A 20,625-nucleotide genomic window follows, 5' to 3' on the forward strand; every position below is an offset into this window, starting at 1 on the left:
CGAGAGCTTTCGAATTTTTTTAATTACGGTCAGGTAAAAATTTGATACCCCGTTTTTCCAAGATCTGCTATGAGAATCTCTCGTGTTTCTTTTTTAATTAAATCGTGGAGCGGTAATAAATTCTCCGGTATAGTACAGAGATGCTATCGAGAAGTCTTTGGTCTAATCTGTACACACCAATAAGTGTAATGTAATTTGCACATTACACGATTCAGCCGATTAATTTTCAATTTCCCTGCTAATTTTTATACTTGCGCGGGAAGCTGCTAATGAAACATAGTTTGTAAAGGACGAACGATCTAATAGTCCGATAAAACCGAAAGAATAAACAGTCTAAGTGGCTGTTTCGCGAACTGCGTGTTCATCAATCGCTTAGATGGGAACTGCGTTTCAAAGGTAACTGCATGCACAGCGTATAATCAACAGTTAATTCTAAACAAACCGATCTACTAAGGCTGCAAAGGATTCCGCAAATGGGTGGCCGCGAACAATTCGAAACGGTATTTCCGAATCTCACCGGCCAGTCCATCCTCTAATTAATTATGCTCGCAATTAGTGGGCCGAATGCACGGTTCAATTATAATAACATGATAATATATGAGCCATGGAGGGGTCGTTATACCCGGCGCGGTGACGTCATCGTGATTAAAGAAAAAAAGAAGAAGATGAGATGGATAGAAAGAGAGAAAGAAGAAGATTCTTTATCGCATAATACCGATCTCGGGGGAAAGATATTCATGCAGGAAGGAAACCTGTTAACGTCAATTAAGAAGTACGCTGACAGAGCGCATACGGCGCGAAAGATAATTACGCGTCTTGGATCGTGCGAAATTCAATTTATGCAACGCGCTTCCCTACGATCTTTTTTCGTACTGTTTCTCGCCGCTCCTTTTTTTTTTTGTTACAAGAAGAAATTCGCCTCTGCGCCACCCACCTTATGTATGGCAATTAATATACAAAGGGAATTTCAGTCGACGATTTTCGAAGACTTAATTAGTCAACGCCACGACTCACATGTAAAGATCGACATTATGTATCTGCGAATATATCACAAATTCATGTCGATTACAGGGTGGAGAAAGAATCATTTTTAATCGCAAATTATGGGTGGGCTAATGTGCTCAAAATAATTAGGGGTTCTCGTTGCCTGGGGAACATACTAAGCATCCGGAATGAAATGTAGTGTATATTTAATAACGCAGAATAGCCATTTCATCCTGCGTTTGTGGGGTACTTTTACCGGGCTTTAGTCTGGCCCTTTCACCGGGAAAATTTATTATTAATTTATTCATTATGTGCATAATTTTTTTAATTAACTGTACGAATTTGAAAACGTTATATCTGTGTAACGACTTTATTATTTTGTATACGGTGAGTCGTTCAACTTATATTATTACTCTTATTTATTAAAATATCGTATTTATACAAAGGAATATTGGAAAGTATAATAAAGTATTGCAACATTAAGAAAATTTATTGCTAATGAATCTAATTTTAACTGTAGGGATAATATTAAATCTTGCAATAATTTAATGTTTTCATTTGAATTCTGAAAATAATTTTAAAAATATATTTTTCTCACTGAAATAGTAAAAGTAAAATTTTATGATTTACTTATATATTTTTAAGTAGTTTAATACATCAATTACGTCGCTTTATAATTTTTACACATTTATTGATCGATATTTTAATAATTTATTTGATTCCTCGCCTATAGTGCGACTTTATGTAAAAAAAAGTAATTAATTTTAAATAAGAAAACATTTAAAATGTATTCTATAAAATCCTGTATGTTATAATTTGTCTTTTCTCATTTCCTTTAAAATTAAATAAAACTAAATTACAGGGGTTGATTTTTAGATGGTACCAATACTACTCTAATCATGAGCACAAGCAAAATTTCTAGCCATTAAAATACCTTTTACTTGAATCAATGCTATTAGCAAATGATAAAAGGATACTATAAAAATATCACTATATTTATCGAAGGTGCTCTAAATGATTTGATCTTTGGTATTACTACATCGAAAAATACCTGATTAAGTAAATATTCCGGAGCTTCCGCGCTTCCTGTCATGTTCAAATTGTATCGGGAGAGGTTAGGAAGCTGTTCGCTGAACCCCGTTGACCCTCGATAATGAATTTTCGATGAGGACATGGATCGTCAACCTCCGGACACTCGGTGTGATGGTTCTGGCTCGGACGGGATCGTCTCGATCGATCCTTTTTTCGATCCTTTCCAACGAAATCTCTTTCACGCCGGCACAATACTTCCGTCGATCACGAGCGCCCGTGACGGAATGCTGGAACACTCGTGCCCGATCTTTCTCCTGCGTTTCGTTACCCCCACTACAAAGACCCTTACGCTCTTTTTTTTCTTATTTCTTTAAATCCCACGATACCCCTTACGATAATCTATCGTCAATTTGTTTAACGATTGCACGCGGGGAGACACGGTGTCGGTGGTTTTCAGATACAGGTGACCAGATAACCGTGTTTGATTCTGCCATGACGAATCGAACCAACGACTTCGCTCTATCGCGCTGAATAGTGTTCGATACCGGGCGCGGTGTACATGACACACTACCACTTGTCGGCCGATGGTGTTTGTTAACCTTGCGAATCAATCTTCCTAATCTTCTATTGTAAATACAAATACGAAAAACTGTTTATCTCGTGACCTTCGTGTCTGGCGATTTTTGATGTATCGATTGTGAAGATCGCGAGTGGGCGAGCGCTTTAAATGCTTCTTCTGTGTTGAAGACTGTATGCAAATTGGTGCACTATCAAAGTTTCAATATACTTTCTGCTGTAGGTGTGAAATGGAAAATAAAATAAAATAGTGTACATTATACTTGAAAAGGTGTAGAAATTTTTATCTAATCGAACAAATAATATTAATATTCCTATGTATTCAAACAATTTACTATTAACATCTAATAGTTACTAGAAACTACTATTTTAAACTAAAATAATCCAATTAATATAAATATAAATGTTAGCACAAGTAATGTTGGTTTAGTAAATGCAAAAAAAATCAGTTGATTATAGTATAATTGTGGCATAAATGAAACACAATAGGTAACGCTATAATAAATAGGTTACACGTCTGCAAAATTCATTTTATGAATCATCCAATATATCAGTCAATAGTTCCATTAATAAGTAAAGCATACCGGAGAAATGAAGATATGATTACTCTTTTAAAATGTGAAATAAAGGATCGAGAGTTTCGAGGTAAGTCAGGATCATGCGGGATATTGTCGATCGAGAGGAAAGCGACGATACAGGATCGGTGCTTAAAAAAAAACATTTCCGGTGTGTCTGGTGGATGCCCACGCGTCGAATGCGTACGTGTGTGTAAGTGGGTGGATACGTTCGTCAGGCTGTCGTCGATCAGTTCCACTCGTCCTGGCAGCCCGCGCGTCGTCAGGTTTATTACGTCATCGGACATCGACCAGCCAATCCCGAATCGCCTGACCGATGTCACGTGACCACACGCCCCCACACGCGTTTTCACCCTCCTCGTACACGCAGCATACGAGCGCGTGGGTATTGCGGGTCCACATTTCCACAGGCGTCTCGGAGCAATTACCCGAACAAAATGGCGACCACACACAATGACCATTAGTTTTTCCCAAAGATTTTCTTCAATATTTCTATTAACGCACTTTTTTGTAAGAATTAATAAGAATGAGATCGTTCATTGAATATAATAGTATATATTGAAGAATGTTATAAATATTCTTCTGTTCATACGCATTCTTGAACATAACAGATTGTCTAGCAGTTAGCAACAAGAGTTTAAATAAAAGGCTTCAGCCCACTTTTATAAGATGTCAATTAAGAAAGTTTCACAGATTTTGCAGAATTCTTTTTATTCTTCACTCGTTTAAGTTCCCTTTGTTAAATGGAAATTCATGGAAATTTCAAATTACATATAGCCTCGGTTTAATATCAGTTTTCCCACCCCAATACATTTTAACAGAAATAATGTTGATCGAAATAAAGAATATCTTAATTCTAATTGCGCAATCACAAAATTTTATATTTTGAAACCTATCAGTCGATAAAATGACTTCTTTTAGCATATAAGAAGTACACTTTCACTGCTGAAATATCAACAGCATGATACGGTAGCTTCCTATTGACTTATACGTCGAACGATTTGCATGTATTTGTATGGTGTGTATTTGTAATCTTGTAGGTGTAACTTTGTCACCGACTAGACCACACCTCTTTCCACATTGTTGAAATTATGCTGCAGATAGGCTTTAGAAATCGACAGCAAATAATCGATAGTTTTGACCAGGAACAGAGTCTGATCTGACCAATGGGCTGTCGGACTAGGAGGGTAGAAGGCGATCCTAATGTGGACCCCCTCGAATCCGTTTCCAGAGATCAGTATATTGTCCTAGCAACCCCTGGCTACTTTCGACCTTCTGTCAGGATTTTCGATGACTGTTGGAATAAGAAAATGGCGTGTTGCAACAGTGGACAGTCACCATATTGTATCTTTATTGGAAATGATAGGCACATTGGAGTATCCTATTCCCGAACCGATTAATTAACCTTTATCTACGCGCGTCTTAACGTGTAACATAAATAGACGTGTGGTGAATTTTATACATTACCCCCAGAAAACTCTCAATGTCAATTTAAAAGAAATACTACTATTTGTAGTAAAAATTATACGTATTAGCAGATTGTTTGATGCAAATTGTGTATTTTCTACACTGAATTTTTGCAAAGTTATAAACTGTAGATAAAATAGAGCTATTATTACAAATTTAGCATTGATTATGTTCTTTTACTTGGTTATAACATTATTTTATGTCTAGTCAAATAAAAAATGAAATAAACGATTTCTAAAATATATGTACTTAAAGGAACCTTATTTTTCGATTGTTCAGCTACAATTAAAAAATATTGACATTAAAAATTAGTAAAGAGATTTTGTAATATTTCTTCTTTTTGAAAACTTAGTCTAGCACATTTTTAACAGCCGAACATGTTGAATGGAACGAATGAAACGGTTAGGGGTAAAACGTAACCCCTAAAAATCTAACTGACCCCCTTTTCTGAAGCCGTGCACGGGTAATCCACTACTTTTTTTAAGCCCAACACGCTGCATTTTCTTGTATTATCAAATGTGTCAAACTAACGATTAAGTAAAATTAAGTAATAGTATAGCGTTTTATGATTTTTATATTATAAAGATAAATTCATCTTAGATGTACCTATTACTATTTAATGTTCTTGTAAATCCATTAACAAATCTTTCCCGGCCTTTTACGTTATGCAATATTAATTAAATAATTATTTGCGATATAATTCTAAATACTATTATTTTTTAAATTTTCATCTACTGAAAACAAATAACATTGCTCTTTGTGTCAATAGCCTCCATTTTTATAATAAAGGTATTTACATTCTTATAATTTCTAAAAACTATGATAATTACTGTATTAATTGTCAAGATTAATCATCAGATTTTTTATAATAGTAATTTGATATGGTAATGATGCCAATAACAATAATGTAAAAATTAATTGACATTACTTACGTAAACAGGATACAAGGATTAACAATTATCAATTTACCATACTGCCTCGTACAATACAAAAAACATAACATAAACTCGATTACACTTAATTCCAATTCTGGAGATTATAAAAAGATTTACTTATTCACAAATCACCAACTGAACAATTCATAAATATACATACATTACTTAAAATTTCATATATATAGTTTTCAATATTTCACTGCGACTTCGTCATTATTATTACTTAACACTTCGTTAAACCGCACATTTGAAGAAGAAAAAAAAACTATTACAAATATTATTACAAATTCACTATTTATTTAAAAATATAATTGTAACAATGCTCCGAAAATATCACAGCGTCGATGTTTTAGACAACTTCACAGTTCTTATACCAGTAACGTACTGAACTCTGACACATATAGCATTCCTTCTCCTGATGGGGGTTGTGTTATTATTATTTAAAACAACCCTTCGAGCGACGCGGAGGGTAAAGTTACGGGATAGAGCCTTTGAACAGAGGAAAGGGGGAACTAAAAAAGTTGGAAGGGTGAACAGTTTTTGGTCCAGGTGCTAGCAATCTCTAGTAGTGGAGAGTAGGGGTAGGTACACGGAAACGAACACTCTCTTCTGACGTTCTGACTGCCTTCTTTCTAGTAGTCTAAAAAATATAGTATAAGAATAAAAGAAAAATTTATTGATACTTTCCAAATTCTCGAATAAAAAGATGTTGTGATACATTCAACATTCAACTACATTTTGAAAATCATTTTGTTAATTACACTATCCAAATTGTAATTTTTTTGCGTTTCGATAACCAATTGGCGACTCTTCCACACATTACGATACACTAAAGACGAATCTGAAAAAGTCGTCTTTCCTTTGTCATCCTCAGTTTTTGGGAAAGTTAAAAAAGAAATCAGATTACTAACTTTAATGATTACAGCAACTGCAAAGACGGAAAAAATTATTAACTTTAGAAAGCACCGAAAATGTGTTACTTAAAAACAAGTGCCAAAGAGTAAAATTATTCACGGGGGGAATTTGCAACCTCGGATCGTTGGACGTTTGTAATAAAAACTGATTGCAAAATCATTTATAATAATGTTTATAATAGTGAAAATTACTGTTAAATTTTGTTATTGCATTAAAGAATCATAACAAATTTTATGTACATGAAAATTTCTTTCATTATGTGTCATTTATCGTAAAACCAATGGAATTGTGGATGTTATGCACTTTTTTGGTGAGATGCAAAAATGGTACGAATTTTAGCTGAACTGTAATGTTACATAATATGTAATAAGCATTATTTCATTACTTAAAATCGACTTGAATTTTATTTATAACAAACGAAGAATTAAAATATTGTGCAATTAAACATTTTGTTTTATTATTTCACTTAGAGTGTTTGGATTTGGTATTAATCCTGACTTCAAAAAATGTAAATATGGATATATTATATCAAGTATTGCATTATGTATATTACTTCGATTCTATATGATACGTTGAACGCACAGTTTTTCTTTCGAGAAATGACTTAATCTTACTTGCCCTCTGTGTGTCATTCGATGTACTTAATGCTTGAATATTTTTCAAATATCTAAATATTCAAAGTAGAGACCCGCTATACTTCGTCTTATTGCTTTATATAAAATCGAATAATAACCACAATACAAGTAACTTACATTTTTTTTCGAATTGTACCTATTGCAGATATGTACATATGCTTATCAACTTCTACCGAGTATTGTTTAACGCATAGTTGTTTTAATGAACTTGTATAATAAGCGAGTGAAAATTTTAGTGCACCAAAGAGATCATTTTGACTAATTCGAATCACTAAAAAAGAACTTACTCATGTAATTAACATTAGAAGAATATAAAAATTGATGTTAAAGAAAAGGTAACGCTATGTTATATATGTATATAGTATGTAATAAACATTATTCCATTATTTAATAATAGACTTGAATTTTATCTATAACAAACTATCTATAACAAACGATGATCTAAAATATTGTATAATAAAACATTTTGTTTCATATTTCACTTAGTGTATGGATGTAAATCCTGTCTTCAAAAAATGTAAATATGGATATATTATATCAAGTATTGCATTATTTATTTTACTTCGATTCTATATAATACGTTGAGCGCCCAGTTTTTCTTTCGAGAAATTACTTAATCTTACTCGCCCTCTGTGTGTCACTCGATGTACTAATGCTCGAATATTTTTCAAATATCTAAATATTCAAATTAAAGACTTCGTCTTATTGCTTTATATAAAATCGAATACTAACAACACTACAATTAACTTACATTATTTTTTTTTCAAATTGTACCTATTGCAGATACATGCTTATCAACTTCTACCGAGTATTGTTTAACGCATAGTTATTTTAATGAACCTGTATAAGCGAGAGAAAATTTTAGTGCACCAAAGAGATCACTTTGGCTAATTCGAATCACTAGAAAAGAACTTACTCAAGTAATTAACATTAGAAGAATATAAAAATTGATGTTAAGAAATTTTAATTCTGTTCATTTGAGTTATTCAAAAGTTGTCGTGATCATATTACTGTACCAAAATTCGGTTCATTAGTTATGAAATCAACTGAAGGATGTGGGAGATTTAATTTCACCGTTCGAATTATACGCATTTCACATACAACACACAACTTCATCTAATGTTATATTTAAACAGTATTTTTACAAAACGTGTTTGGAAAGGAACGAATGTTTTTATACAAGAAAGAATACTGAAACAAACTAAATTCAATGCAACAATATTTTCATAGTATTTTTGGTTTTCATCGATACATAATAGTTGTAAGATCTCTGCTAGCACTAGAACAATGCATAGAAGTACGTACAGCAACATTATGAAAAGCGAGCTTTTGCGCTTAAGCAATACTAGTATTGAAATGATTTTTACTATTTTGTAGTTTTTAATTTAAAATGTATTTGTTCAAAACAATTGTTAATTCACATTGATTTATGAAATGGAGAAATCAAAGAGCAAAGGCCCGTATGTTGCAACGACATAACGTTCCGTGAACATATTCCCAGCAATAAAAATTTATATCTTTGACAATTACAATAAGATTTCATAAGGCAATTTCATATGATGCTTTTCGATGCGCGTTGTATCTGTAATATTGATCACGTTACAATTTTTTAAAAAGAGATTTGCTCTGAACTTTCAGTCCTCAGAACTTAAAAAGTTTAAACGATATCGAGGAATTACAAATTGTTTTTTAATTGTGGCATCAAGCTTTACAGACCTACTCAGTATCGTGATAATCTTTGGTGGGGTACACTGATAGGCTAAGAACATTATTCCCGTACGGTTATGGAATAAGATTTTCAAATAATAAACAGTGAATGTGTCCATTATGTAAGGAAAAGAATGGAAAGTCGTTTGCGAAATATAATTAAATTTTCCAAACTCGAAGGTAAAGATTGCCAATTAAATTGCGCCCCAAAAATGATCACAAATGCTTTTAGGTATGAGTATGGATTACTGAAGATCTTATATTATTCTTGGTGGTCAAACTATCGTTGGAAGCTTGCAGTCTTGCACAGTATCGCTAGAAGTTGGCATAATCTGTGATTAGTCCTAAATATTAAGAACAGCTTCGTGCACAAACACATACAAAGAAGCCATCCGCATTTCCCTTATTGGTCAAATGGTCACACGTATTGACCACCGAGTGAGAACGACAGCGAATAAATGCCTTTTTGTACCGCGTATGTGCCAACTCCCACACTCCGATCGATAGACTTTGTCATCATCCAGCAATGTAAAATTTTTGCAAACGTATACGACGCACAGTGGCCAAAAAAGCGAAACCGCCGCAGTCTCAATAGTGCAAAAAAGGTATGAACTGCTGGAAACAAGTAAGATGCAACCTACCGGTGCAGTGTGTGGGAAAGAAAGGTTTGATGTTTGATGTACGGGCCAGTATAGCACAGATTATTACAAGATTACAAAGATTCTAGAAATTGTTATTTAACTGTACTAAAAATTTGGAACACATTTCCTGAAAAACACGATTTGCAAATCGCTGTGCAATTTAACTTAAAAAATGTTCAACTGGTTGACTTGATTTTTACATACGTATTCGTTAATTTTATTTGCACAGCATGAACTTATTTTTTATATTCAATATTGTTTAAATAAGTAATTTTTTATTGCTCTTGACTTTGTAAACATTGTGTCAGTGGATGCCACCACCATCATCGGTGTCTGTACAATATCGGATTGCCAGCTATCACCTGGAATTTGTCCATTAGAGACTACACCAACTTCAAAAGTCAATCTCTGTCTCTCTCATAAATAAAGACTATCAGGCATAAAGGGCTATCTACCCTCTCGATTCCCCTTAAAAATAAGGGGACAGTAGTAACATACAAAAAGAGTGCGATATTACTTGGCGTGGAATTGTTAAAACGCAAGTACTATACTAACGAAAGGGTTCTTTTCTTATAAATATAATTCACAGGGTGTGTCTGTGTATGAAACAACATTACAAAAATTTGTTAATATGGATATTAGGTTTATAAGTATTGCATGTTTAGCAAAAGATAATCTTTATACATATACGACAGAAGACATCATTTCAGCTGCGAGAAAATGTAGGGTTGCATAGCCCACTTATTATTAAAGAAAAGTGTAACTATGAAAATCTCCTGCAGCGTTACCCAAATTTGGCCCGTGAGGCTATGAAACTTTTCCTACTCTTGCCTTCGTTGCCATGAAACTCAAGACGATGATTATGACCGTGAATACTATGTCCAGCGTTGAACACGAGGAATTTTTATTACTTTTCCACCCTCTCTACACTACTTGAAATGCTTAAAAATTTCCGAATATAAACATCCTTACTCCAAATCCCAATGAATATGGAGCAGAAAAATTCATATACACTAACACTGTATGCTATTTGTTTCTTTACTTCATCTAAATTTATGGCATTCACTTTTTAACCCTTTAGCTACTCTTTTATCTATACATACAGTACCGCCTGATTAAATGTTCAAGCTCCAGGACCATATACACAAAATTCTTACCCAAGCAGATAAACGTTTCTAAAATTCGATATAACGGAGTAATAACAACGTATATAGGGAAAATATTAACATTTTTTATTAAGAAATGTGAATTCAAAAAACAAAGGTCTTTTATTTGAACTTAAAATCTCTTGGAATCCAATTATAAGAATTGATGGGATAACGATGTACGCCAAAATGAGCAAAAATTAAGATGCCTACAGTACAACATTTGCAAATATGTACGTACATACATATGTATAGTATCCATATACGCATCGCATAATAACTGTCATTGATTGCTTATTTATATTCAACCAAACTAAAGTAATGCAATTAAAGAAATATGTTTAATTATCGATATATAAATAATAATTTGTATACATAGAAAAGATACAATAATAATGCAATATGTACAATAATAATTAATATTAATGTAACTTAACTACATTCACTAAAACTAGAGAGGATCGCGATTTTGAACGTGTATACAATACACGTATACCTGTAACACAGAGAGATACACACGGGGTATTAAAAATTACATAGATTCAGAATCCGGATTCATTTACTACGCGACGAGTAGTATACATACGTCTTTACATACATATGGATTAACTAATAAAACATTTTAGGTTCAAAAAAACAAATTAAGAGAAATTAGTGTGTTGTGTGCATTATTTAAAAGTGCATAAAAATTCAGTGAAACTAACATTGCTGCAAATTTTGTCTTTAAATTGTCCTAAAAAGCAATTATTATAAACGCTTCGGTTCAAAAATAATATATGGATATGATATATTAATTATTGCGACATCAAAACCATAATTATGATATTATATAGGAACAGCAACACATTTTTTCAAGCGAGAAAACTCTTTTCTATTGTAGCCCTCTAGCGGAAAGAAACGAAATCAATACCCCTTGTAACAGGGGACCCCAATCAGTGTCGTCAGATGAGGGGAGGAAGCACGAATTGAGGGGAGAAAGTTACCCTTCCTCTCTCTGCCAGTACCGGAGTATTTACCGGAGACGAAACGCGTCACGTGACCGGGCCGCGGCGGAAGAGTGGGGAGTAGTTTGGGGCACTCTGGGCCCCATTCGGTCGCCAGCCAACTTTGTCTCTTACAACCCCATATATAAATGTATTGAGTTCTACGTAAGTCAAACATCACTTATGTATAAACATTATATGAACATTTATATTTATATGAACGATTTCTTATTATACGTTCATATGAACAATTTTATACGTATTATATATTTATACGTTTATAATATGAACACCTTTTTTAAAACTTTATGAGAGATAATTTAAATATATAATAAATTTAAATAGTAATTAATCTAATAACACAACTTCATAAATAAACTATGTACGTATTTTTACTAAGCAGTGCGCGATTGCCAACAAAATTGCTTGCAAATTTATATAAATTTATTTATTTAGAATATAAATTTGCACATTAAAAAAGATAATACTTTTACAAATAATTATTTAGAATCATACAAAAATTATTCCAATCTATACTTCTGCAAAATTTGTCTTTCAATTTTCTAAGATAGCTTAAACTTATTATTAAAGCTTCGTTCAAGAATTAAATATGGATATGATATATTAAATATTGCGACATCAAAACCATAATTATGATATTATATAGGAACAGCAACAAATTTTTTCAAGCGAGAAAGCTCTTGACCACATAGCCCTCTGGCGAAAAAAAAGTTTATATATAATAAGTTTTGTTTATAAATAAATAGTTGAAATTGATTCAACTATATTCATCTTTTAATAGAATTATCTCAACATAATACTTGCTATCACTTGAAAACATAGTCACATAGATCACATGTTTATATAAATTTTTTTTATTGTTTAATGAAGCTATAGGATATGTATATACATTTAAAGAAAGCACAAATAAATATAAAATTAATACTTTTGAATAATTTTATGAAATAATTTAAATATGTAATAATTTCAAATAATACAATAGCAACATAATTTCATGAATAAGTTGCTAACATATTTTTAGTAGTGTCATTGATAAATGCTTGTAAATTTATAGAATGTATATCCACATTAAAATAATACTTTTATAATAATACAATTACGAGCTACTATTGATAAAATAAGAACTTTTATTCATCATAAATTATTTCATTGTTACATTTAAAGACAAGTTAATAAATAATTGACACAAAATTCTTCAATACCAAAAATTGGTTTATTTTATATTAAATTAAGTTACATATCAGGTTGAGTAGCAAGTTCATTTCATTTAAATAAAAATCTATAAAATTGATAAACATTAGATAAGATAGCAAATTTGTTAAGATTTTTTGTACAATGAAATAAGCAATATAATTACAATCGATTACAATTTTGTTTAAAGTAGGATTATTACTTTGTGATATAAAGTAGAACAAACTTTTCACTCAAACCATTATATTTAAAAATTTGATAAATCATGTACATACAAATTTAGGCTGGACCTAGAATATCCAAATTTGCTGTAGTATCTTGAACATTACTGTTAGCTATCATGTATTCCGAAACTGATATGTAGAGTCCAACTAATAATCCAATTACACTTGCTATATAAATGTTTCTTTGGAAAATAATACATGTTGCTACACAAAGACCAAAATATGTAGCATATCTGGCAATATTTTCTTGTTTCCTGCGACCCAGAATATCAGAATCTATAATAAAATGATATACATTATAATAATTTTAATCATGTATATTGTTTTCATTTCTGTATAAAGTGATTTCTATTATATGTATATTTATTATTAAACTTACTTATACATAAATTATCTTTCTTATGGTACTCTTCAGCACATTTTATACACATATCTGGACCATCACCTGTGCAACCATTGCAAGCTTTGTCACAACCTACATTAAGTAAAAAGATTAGTTTGTCACTTTTCAGTAAAATGTAATTTTATTCAACTTACTTAAGCATGTGTAACCTCCATCCTTATTGATACAAAATTGATTACCAGGACAATATTCATCACTGTGCATACATTCATCAATATCAACACATCCTTGCTCATCTATCATCTGCCATCCTTCTACACATTCTTCACAGTTGTTTGGTCCTGCTCCTTTACAAGAACCATCACAGGCATCGTGACATTCAGAGCATAATAATTTGTTCTCGTCTTTATAAGATTGATAAAATCCAGAACTACATTCAGAACAACTGTCCCCTTGATATCCTTTATCGCAGAAGCATCCACCATTTCCTTTTCTAGTGCCTGCTCCTTTACATTTACCATTATTATTACAAATTTTATCTGGAAAGCCTGGACATGGTGTACATTGAGGTCCAAAATGATCTTTCGGACAACACCGCTCTGTTTCTTGAATACATATATAATCAAATATATCTGGATGTTTGTTTTGATGATTAAACCACCAATCTTCTATCTTGCTTTCTAATTCTTCCGCTAAAGAATGGCATTGGGTCTCACCCCGTTCTACTTCTTTACACAAGTGTTCTTGTATTTCTATTAATCTGGTTTCACTTTTCGAATATGAACCTAATTTGTCTTCTTCCCATGCACTATCACCTCCATCAAATTTTTCACGTTTTGTTCTTTCTATACCCTTTAAAACAAAAATTATATTGGTAAAATATGAATGCAGTGTTCTGATGAAATGTTTAAATGACAATAGAATTACTAAACAAAAATACAATTATATAAAGTACTTTGTCATGTACAAAGCATTGACAATACATGGTCAACAATTTGTATTTTCAATTACAATTTTCTTTTCATTCAAAATACATAAAAAATAATAAACTCACCTTTGTAAAACTATTTATTAAAACCTTACAAGCCGCACAAGGAGGAAATTGTTGCGCTTTGAGTTCGTCGCTTAATGGCTTTTTGTTACACTCCACAGGGCCAGTAATATAAAATATAATAAACAAACTCAACAAATGAAGGGAAACAACATCGATAGTTTTTCGCATTATTCTACTTGAATGTGCCGGCCACTACTATACGTCAACATGTACATACGTAAAAATATAATATGTAAAAGACCCACTATCACTTCTTTCAAAGTAAAAAGAAATCGAAATTTTAAATGATTTATTTCATAATATTTTACATACAATCATATTTCGTAGAAAATTTCGACAATACTTTGAAAATAAATGATCAAATCACAGATTTTTCTAGATACACTGTGAAAGACCAGACGACAAAACAGTGTTTTATAAATGAGCATGCGCGTTATAAATAGTATGTCTACATTTTGAACCAATCAAAGAATGGCACATAGTTCTTCCAGTTATAAGAGATATGCATTTATACTGTATGCACAAGTACTAATTTCTAGTAATGCAATTGCAATCTGATATTTTATCGAATATTTTAATGACTACAATTATCCATTCAATAACATTAAAACAATTACTTTATCGTTCTTTCTGTAGATAATATTGTTATTTATCAATCCACTATACACTACAAGTAAAGATACACTATAAACATTGTACGAAGAAATTTTAAATTGAAACGAAATGATAGACTTCATTTCCTAGTGCACGTCGTATGTCAAATATTAGGTGCAACTTTTACTTACACGAAGTGAAATCTGAAATTATTTTTCTATGGTAGTAGTATCCAGTAATATCCTCCAAACAGCACGTGAATATCTACTAAGCTAGTGTATTTCGTGGCAGTAGTGACGTGTCTTCAGTCGTGTCAAATTTTCAGAGGTTAGGAAGAGGGTATGTGTGTTTAAATTTTAAATAAATTATTTTATTGACGTTCAATAAAAGATGTTGACGAAATTTGAAACAAAGTCTGCTCGTGTAAAAGGACTTTCTTTTCATCCGAAACGTCCCTGGGTTCTCGTAAGGTAAGCACGAATTTTCATTTCATCATTTTTATTTTAATACGGATTCGTTCTTACTTACATAAATTGTATTTATTATTATACAAAATGCATATTAAAACATAACGCTAACAATCAACTCCTTGTTATGATTTAAATGAAAAAATATTATTAAGCTATAGCATGAATATATTTTCACAGTTTACACAATGGAGTTATACAGTTATGGGACTATCGTATGTGTACCCTATTAGACAAATTTGATGAACACGATGGACCTGTTCGTGGAATCTGTTTCCACAATCAACAACCACTGTTCGTATCTGGTGGAGATGATTACAAAATTAAAGTTTGGAATTACAAACAACGCAGATGTATCTTTACATTATTAGGACATTTAGACTATATCAGAACAACTGTATTTCATCAAGAATACCCATGGATTTTAAGTGCATCAGACGATCAAACTATCCGTATTTGGAACTGGCAAAGTCGTACTTGCATTTGCGTCTTAACTGGACATAATCACTATGTAATGTGTGCACAATTCCATCCTACGGAAGACATAATAGTATCAGCATCTTTGGATCAAACGGTTAGAGTATGGGACATTTCTGGCCTAAGAAAAAAGAACGTAGCTCCTGGTCCAGGAGGCTTGGAAGATCATCTAAAAAATCCTGCTGCAACTGATTTGTTTGGTCAAGCTGATGCTGTGGTAAAGCATGTCCTAGAAGGGCACGACCGTGGTGTCAATTGGGCAGCTTTCCACCCTACATTACCTCTGATTGTCTCTGGAGCTGACGATAGGCAAATTAAAATGTGGAGAATGAATGATGCTAAAGCATGGGAAGTAGACACGTGTCGTGGTCATTACAACAATGTTTCTTGCATCTTGTTCCATCCTAGACAAGACTTAATTCTTTCGAACGCGGAGGATAAAAGTATTCGTGTATGGGACATGACAAAACGTAGTTGTTTACACACATTTAGAAGAGAAAATGATAGATTCTGGGTTCTTGCTGCTCACCCTACACTAAACCTGTTTGCCGCTGGTCATGACTCTGGAATGATCATTTTCAAACTCGAGAGAGAACGTCCAGCATATGCTGTACATGGGAATGTTCTTTATTATGTGAAAGAACGTTTCCTCAGAAAATTGGACTTTACTACTTCAAAAGATACCTCTGTTATGCAACTTCGTGGAGGTGGAAAGACTCGTCCTTACAGTATGTCTTATAATCAAGCTGAGAATGCTGTTTTAATTTGTACAAGGTCAGCCAACAATATTGAAAATAGCACTTACGATTTGTGTATGATACCTCGTGAGGGTGATTCAGTGACCGAGGCTGACACAAAACGAGATTCTGGTGTCACTGCTATTTGGGTTGCAAGAAATCGTTTTGCTGTGTTGGACAGGAGTTATTCGGTATGTATTTATAAAATTAATTACATGCAATATCTTAAAAACAAGTAAATGTAATCGATGTATTATTTTGTTGCAGTTGATCATCAAGAATTTGAAAAATGAGTTTACAAAGAAGGTGCAAATTCAGAACTGTGATGAAATATTCTATGCTGGCACAGGAATGCTTCTTTTACGTGATGCTGACCAAGTAACACTCTTTGATGTTCAGCAGAAGAGAACATTAGCTGAAGTGAAGATCTCTAAATGCCGATACGTTGTTTGGTCCAGCGACATGTCTCACGTCGCTCTACTTGCAAAACATACCGTTAATATATGTAACAGACGATTAGAGTCCTTATGCTCCGTTCATGAAAATACTAGAGTTAAATCTGGAGCGTGGGATGACTCCGGAGTATTTATTTATACCACTAGCAATCATATTAAATATGCAATTAACAATGGCGATCACGGCATCATCCGCACATTAGATTTACCAATATACGTCACCAGAGTCAAAGGCAATCAGGTTTATTGTCTGGACAGAGAGTCTAGAACACGAATCCTTAGAATAGATCCAACTGAATATAAATTCAAACTTGCTTTAATCAATAGAAAGTACGAAGAAGTGCTGCACATGGTTCGAAATGCAAATCTTGTTGGTCAGTCTATAATCGCATACCTGCAACAAAAAGGATATCCTGAAGTTGCTTTGCACTTTGTTAAAGATGAGAAAACTAGATTCGGTCTTGCTCTCGAGTGCGGAAATATCGAAGTCGCTTTAGAGGCAGCAAAATCCCTCGACCAGAAAGCCTGTTGGGAAAGTTTGGCTCAAGCAGCCTTGCTGCAGGGTAATCATCAAGTTGTGGAGATGTGTTACCAAAGAACAAAGAATTTTGAAAAATTATCATTCCTTTACCTCATTACTGGCAACTTGGAAAAATTACGGAAAATGATAAAAATCGCAGAAATTAGAAAGGATGTCTCTGGTCAATATCAAGGTAGCCTGTTACTTGGAGACATATGCGAACGTGCAAAGATTTTAAGGGTATGTATTTCTAGAATTATTAATAAAGATTTAATTTATTGTAACTAGAGGTCTATGAGAACTCGATAATTCTTGGGAATCCCAAAATTTTTTAGTCCCCGCATACCTCTTATTGTTACCGAATTCTCATCTTATTTCCTCATTTTCAGAATTCCGGGCAAGCATCTTTAGCTTATGTGACAGAGAAGGTTCATGGTATTTCATCTGTGGAAGATGATGATCAATACAGTTCCATGAGTGAAGAACTTTCCACGCTAGAAAAAGGAGCAGTGTATCTCCGACCACCAGTACCTATTCAACAAGCGGAAAATAACTGGCCATTATTAACAGTTTCTAAGGGTTTCTTCGAGGGTGCAATGTTGTCACGTGGAAAGAGCCAAGTAGCTGCTGCTTTAGCTCCAGAAGACGATAGTACTGTACCTGTTGAAGGTTGGGGCAATGATGAGGAACTAGGAATAGAAGATGAGGAAGGTGGCGAAACAGAACAACCACCTGAAGGAGAAGAAAGTGCTGGTTGGGATGTTGAGGAAGTAGATCTACCTCCAGAACTTGAAGCAGCAGCCACTGCGACAGAAGATGGTTATTACACACCACCCACAAAAGGAGTAGCACCAACCCAACATTGGGTGAACAATTCCCAATTAGTTGTGGACCATATACTAGCTGGATCATTTGAATCGGCGTTTAGATTACTAAATGATCAAGTCGGCGTTGTTGAATTTTCCCCGTACGAGAATCTTTTTATGAGTACTTTCGCACGTGCTAGAACAGCTTTTGATACATTACCCAGTCTACCTTCGCTATATACCTATCCCCAAAGAAATTGGAAAGATGCGAATCCTAAAAGCGGTCTGCCCGCAGTGGGATTACACCTTACAGATTTAGTCCAGAGACTGCAAGTTTGTTATCACTTGACTACTGGTGGAAAATTCCGGGAAGCCATAGATAAATTCCAAGCAATACTGCTTAGTGTACCATTATTGGTCGTGGACACAAGACAAGACATTGCAGAAGCACAGCAGTTGATTCAGATTTGTAGAGAATACATTTTAGGTCTGAAGATGGAAACTGAAAGGAAGAATCTGCCTAAAGCCACTCTAGCCGAACAAAAACGCATTTGTGAAATGGCAGCTTACTTTACGCATTGCAGTTTACAACCGGTGCATCAGATTCTCACTTTACGGATAGCTGTAAATATGTTCTTCAAGTTAAAGAACTACAAAACTGCTGCGTCTTTCGGCAGGAGATTGCTCGAATTAGGACCCAAACCAGATTTAGCACAACAAGTTAGAAAACTTTTACAAGTATGTGTTTTTTCATATGTACTATTCAAATTTACATTATATTGGGATATTTTTTCAATAATGTTTCGTTTTATTATAGGCATGCGACAAGAGCCCAGTGGATGAACACCAATTAGCGTATGATGAACATAATCCATTTTCACTGTGTGCTAGTACATTTGTTCCAATCTATAAAGGAAAACCAGAACTTAAGTGCCCACTGTGTGGAGCAAGTTATTTGCCACAATTTAAAGACACAGTATGTAAAGTCTGCGACGTTGCATTAATTGGTAAAGAATGTATTGGTTTAAGGATAAGTCCTGTACAATTCCGATAATTTTTCGCCATGTTTTTATATTAATTAATATAGCAATCGAAATGTTATTACCAACTAAAAATAAATATTAAAAAAGCCGTATAAATATAGTATCAATTTTTCTATTTGTTAACTGTATTAGATGTGAAAGGTATTATGTCATTCCAAAAAGTATTGTAAATATCATGAAACATAAACATGTGAATCCAGATATTAAAAAAAAATTTTCCTTCAATCATGTATCAAGGGAAAGAAGTGATGCATTTTACTATGTTTATATTGTTATTACTTCATACAAAAACAATACAAAGTATATTTTGAAAATGAGGATAGAAATGAAAGAATTTCAGTAGATATTAAGATTACAATTTTGTATGCTTATTTTAGAAATTTTGGATTTGTACAATTAATTTTGTGCATATTTAATAAATGTTTTCTTCGCAATTAATTGAAATGTTTTTTTATAAACTTAAGAAGTATAAGTATTTCTCTGCGCTAAGTGCATAAGTGTATAAACGCGTAAGTGCATTGTTTTTCGCTCATTCTGAGGCTTAACATTCTAAACATATAATTCATATTTCTGTAAATATAATCACAGAAAATTCTGTTGAAAATCAATTATCTGAGTAGTTTCTCACTTTACGATCATAACAACTCAGATAATTGAGGGACTTAAATAATTGTACTATTTAGATAATTGAATAGTTTGACCAAGCTATATTCATGAAACATTACTTTCATACATTGAGACAAAGTTCTGTGACGAGAACTACACCAGTGTACCAGCAGATTAAAATATAGATATAATTGAATATCATTTAACGATTAGTATTACATTTTATAATTCAAATTTCCCGCCTATCTCTATTGGTAATACTGTATTAATTGGTAGCGCTTTTATAGCTAAGTTCCCGCAGCCATGCAACATTGAGAATGATTGCAAACGATTCCAATGGCGCTAGTAAGGCAAGCCCATAGGTTATAAAGATCATGTAAAGATGTTCAAAATATAAAGATGGATGATTTGTATATGCTATGGGCAGGGATTGGCCCACTTTTGATGCATAATATTATAATTTGTTCGTTGGAAGACACAGCGAAATACGTT

The 20,625-nt window shown here is 33.0% G+C and overlaps 2 protein-coding genes across 2 annotated transcripts; one reads left to right on the forward strand and one right to left on the reverse strand.

Annotated features, from left to right (window-relative positions):
• Nucleotides 1-13,033: 13,033 nt before the first annotated feature.
• Nucleotides 13,034-15,338, reverse strand: Creld (Cysteine rich with EGF like domains). Its single transcript, XM_076784846.1, has 5 exons — nt 15,214-15,338; nt 14,429-14,623; nt 13,569-14,226; nt 13,411-13,506; nt 13,034-13,307 (listed from the first exon to the last, which is right to left on the reverse strand). Exons 2-5 carry the CDS (start codon nt 14,594-14,596, stop codon nt 13,087-13,089), a joined length of 1,143 nt encoding a protein of 380 aa, XP_076640961.1. The 5' UTR covers nt 14,597-14,623; nt 15,214-15,338; the 3' UTR covers nt 13,034-13,086.
• Nucleotides 15,339-15,351: 13 nt separating this feature from the next.
• Nucleotides 15,352-19,965, forward strand: Alphacop (coatomer subunit alpha). The gene is made up of 5 exons (XM_076784844.1): nt 15,352-15,492; nt 15,670-16,894; nt 16,971-17,918; nt 18,068-19,222; nt 19,302-19,965. The coding sequence occupies exons 1-5, from the start codon at nt 15,413-15,415 to the stop codon at nt 19,536-19,538; spliced, it is 3,645 nt and encodes a 1,214-aa protein (XP_076640959.1). The 5' UTR covers nt 15,352-15,412; the 3' UTR covers nt 19,539-19,965.
• The last annotated feature ends 660 nt before the right edge of the window (nt 19,966-20,625 follow it).

The sequence above is a fragment of the Halictus rubicundus genome, chromosome 3 (assembly GCF_050948215.1).
Source record: "Halictus rubicundus isolate RS-2024b chromosome 3, iyHalRubi1_principal, whole genome shotgun sequence".
In the NCBI taxonomy this organism is placed as follows: Eukaryota; Metazoa; Arthropoda; class Insecta; order Hymenoptera; family Halictidae; genus Halictus; species Halictus rubicundus.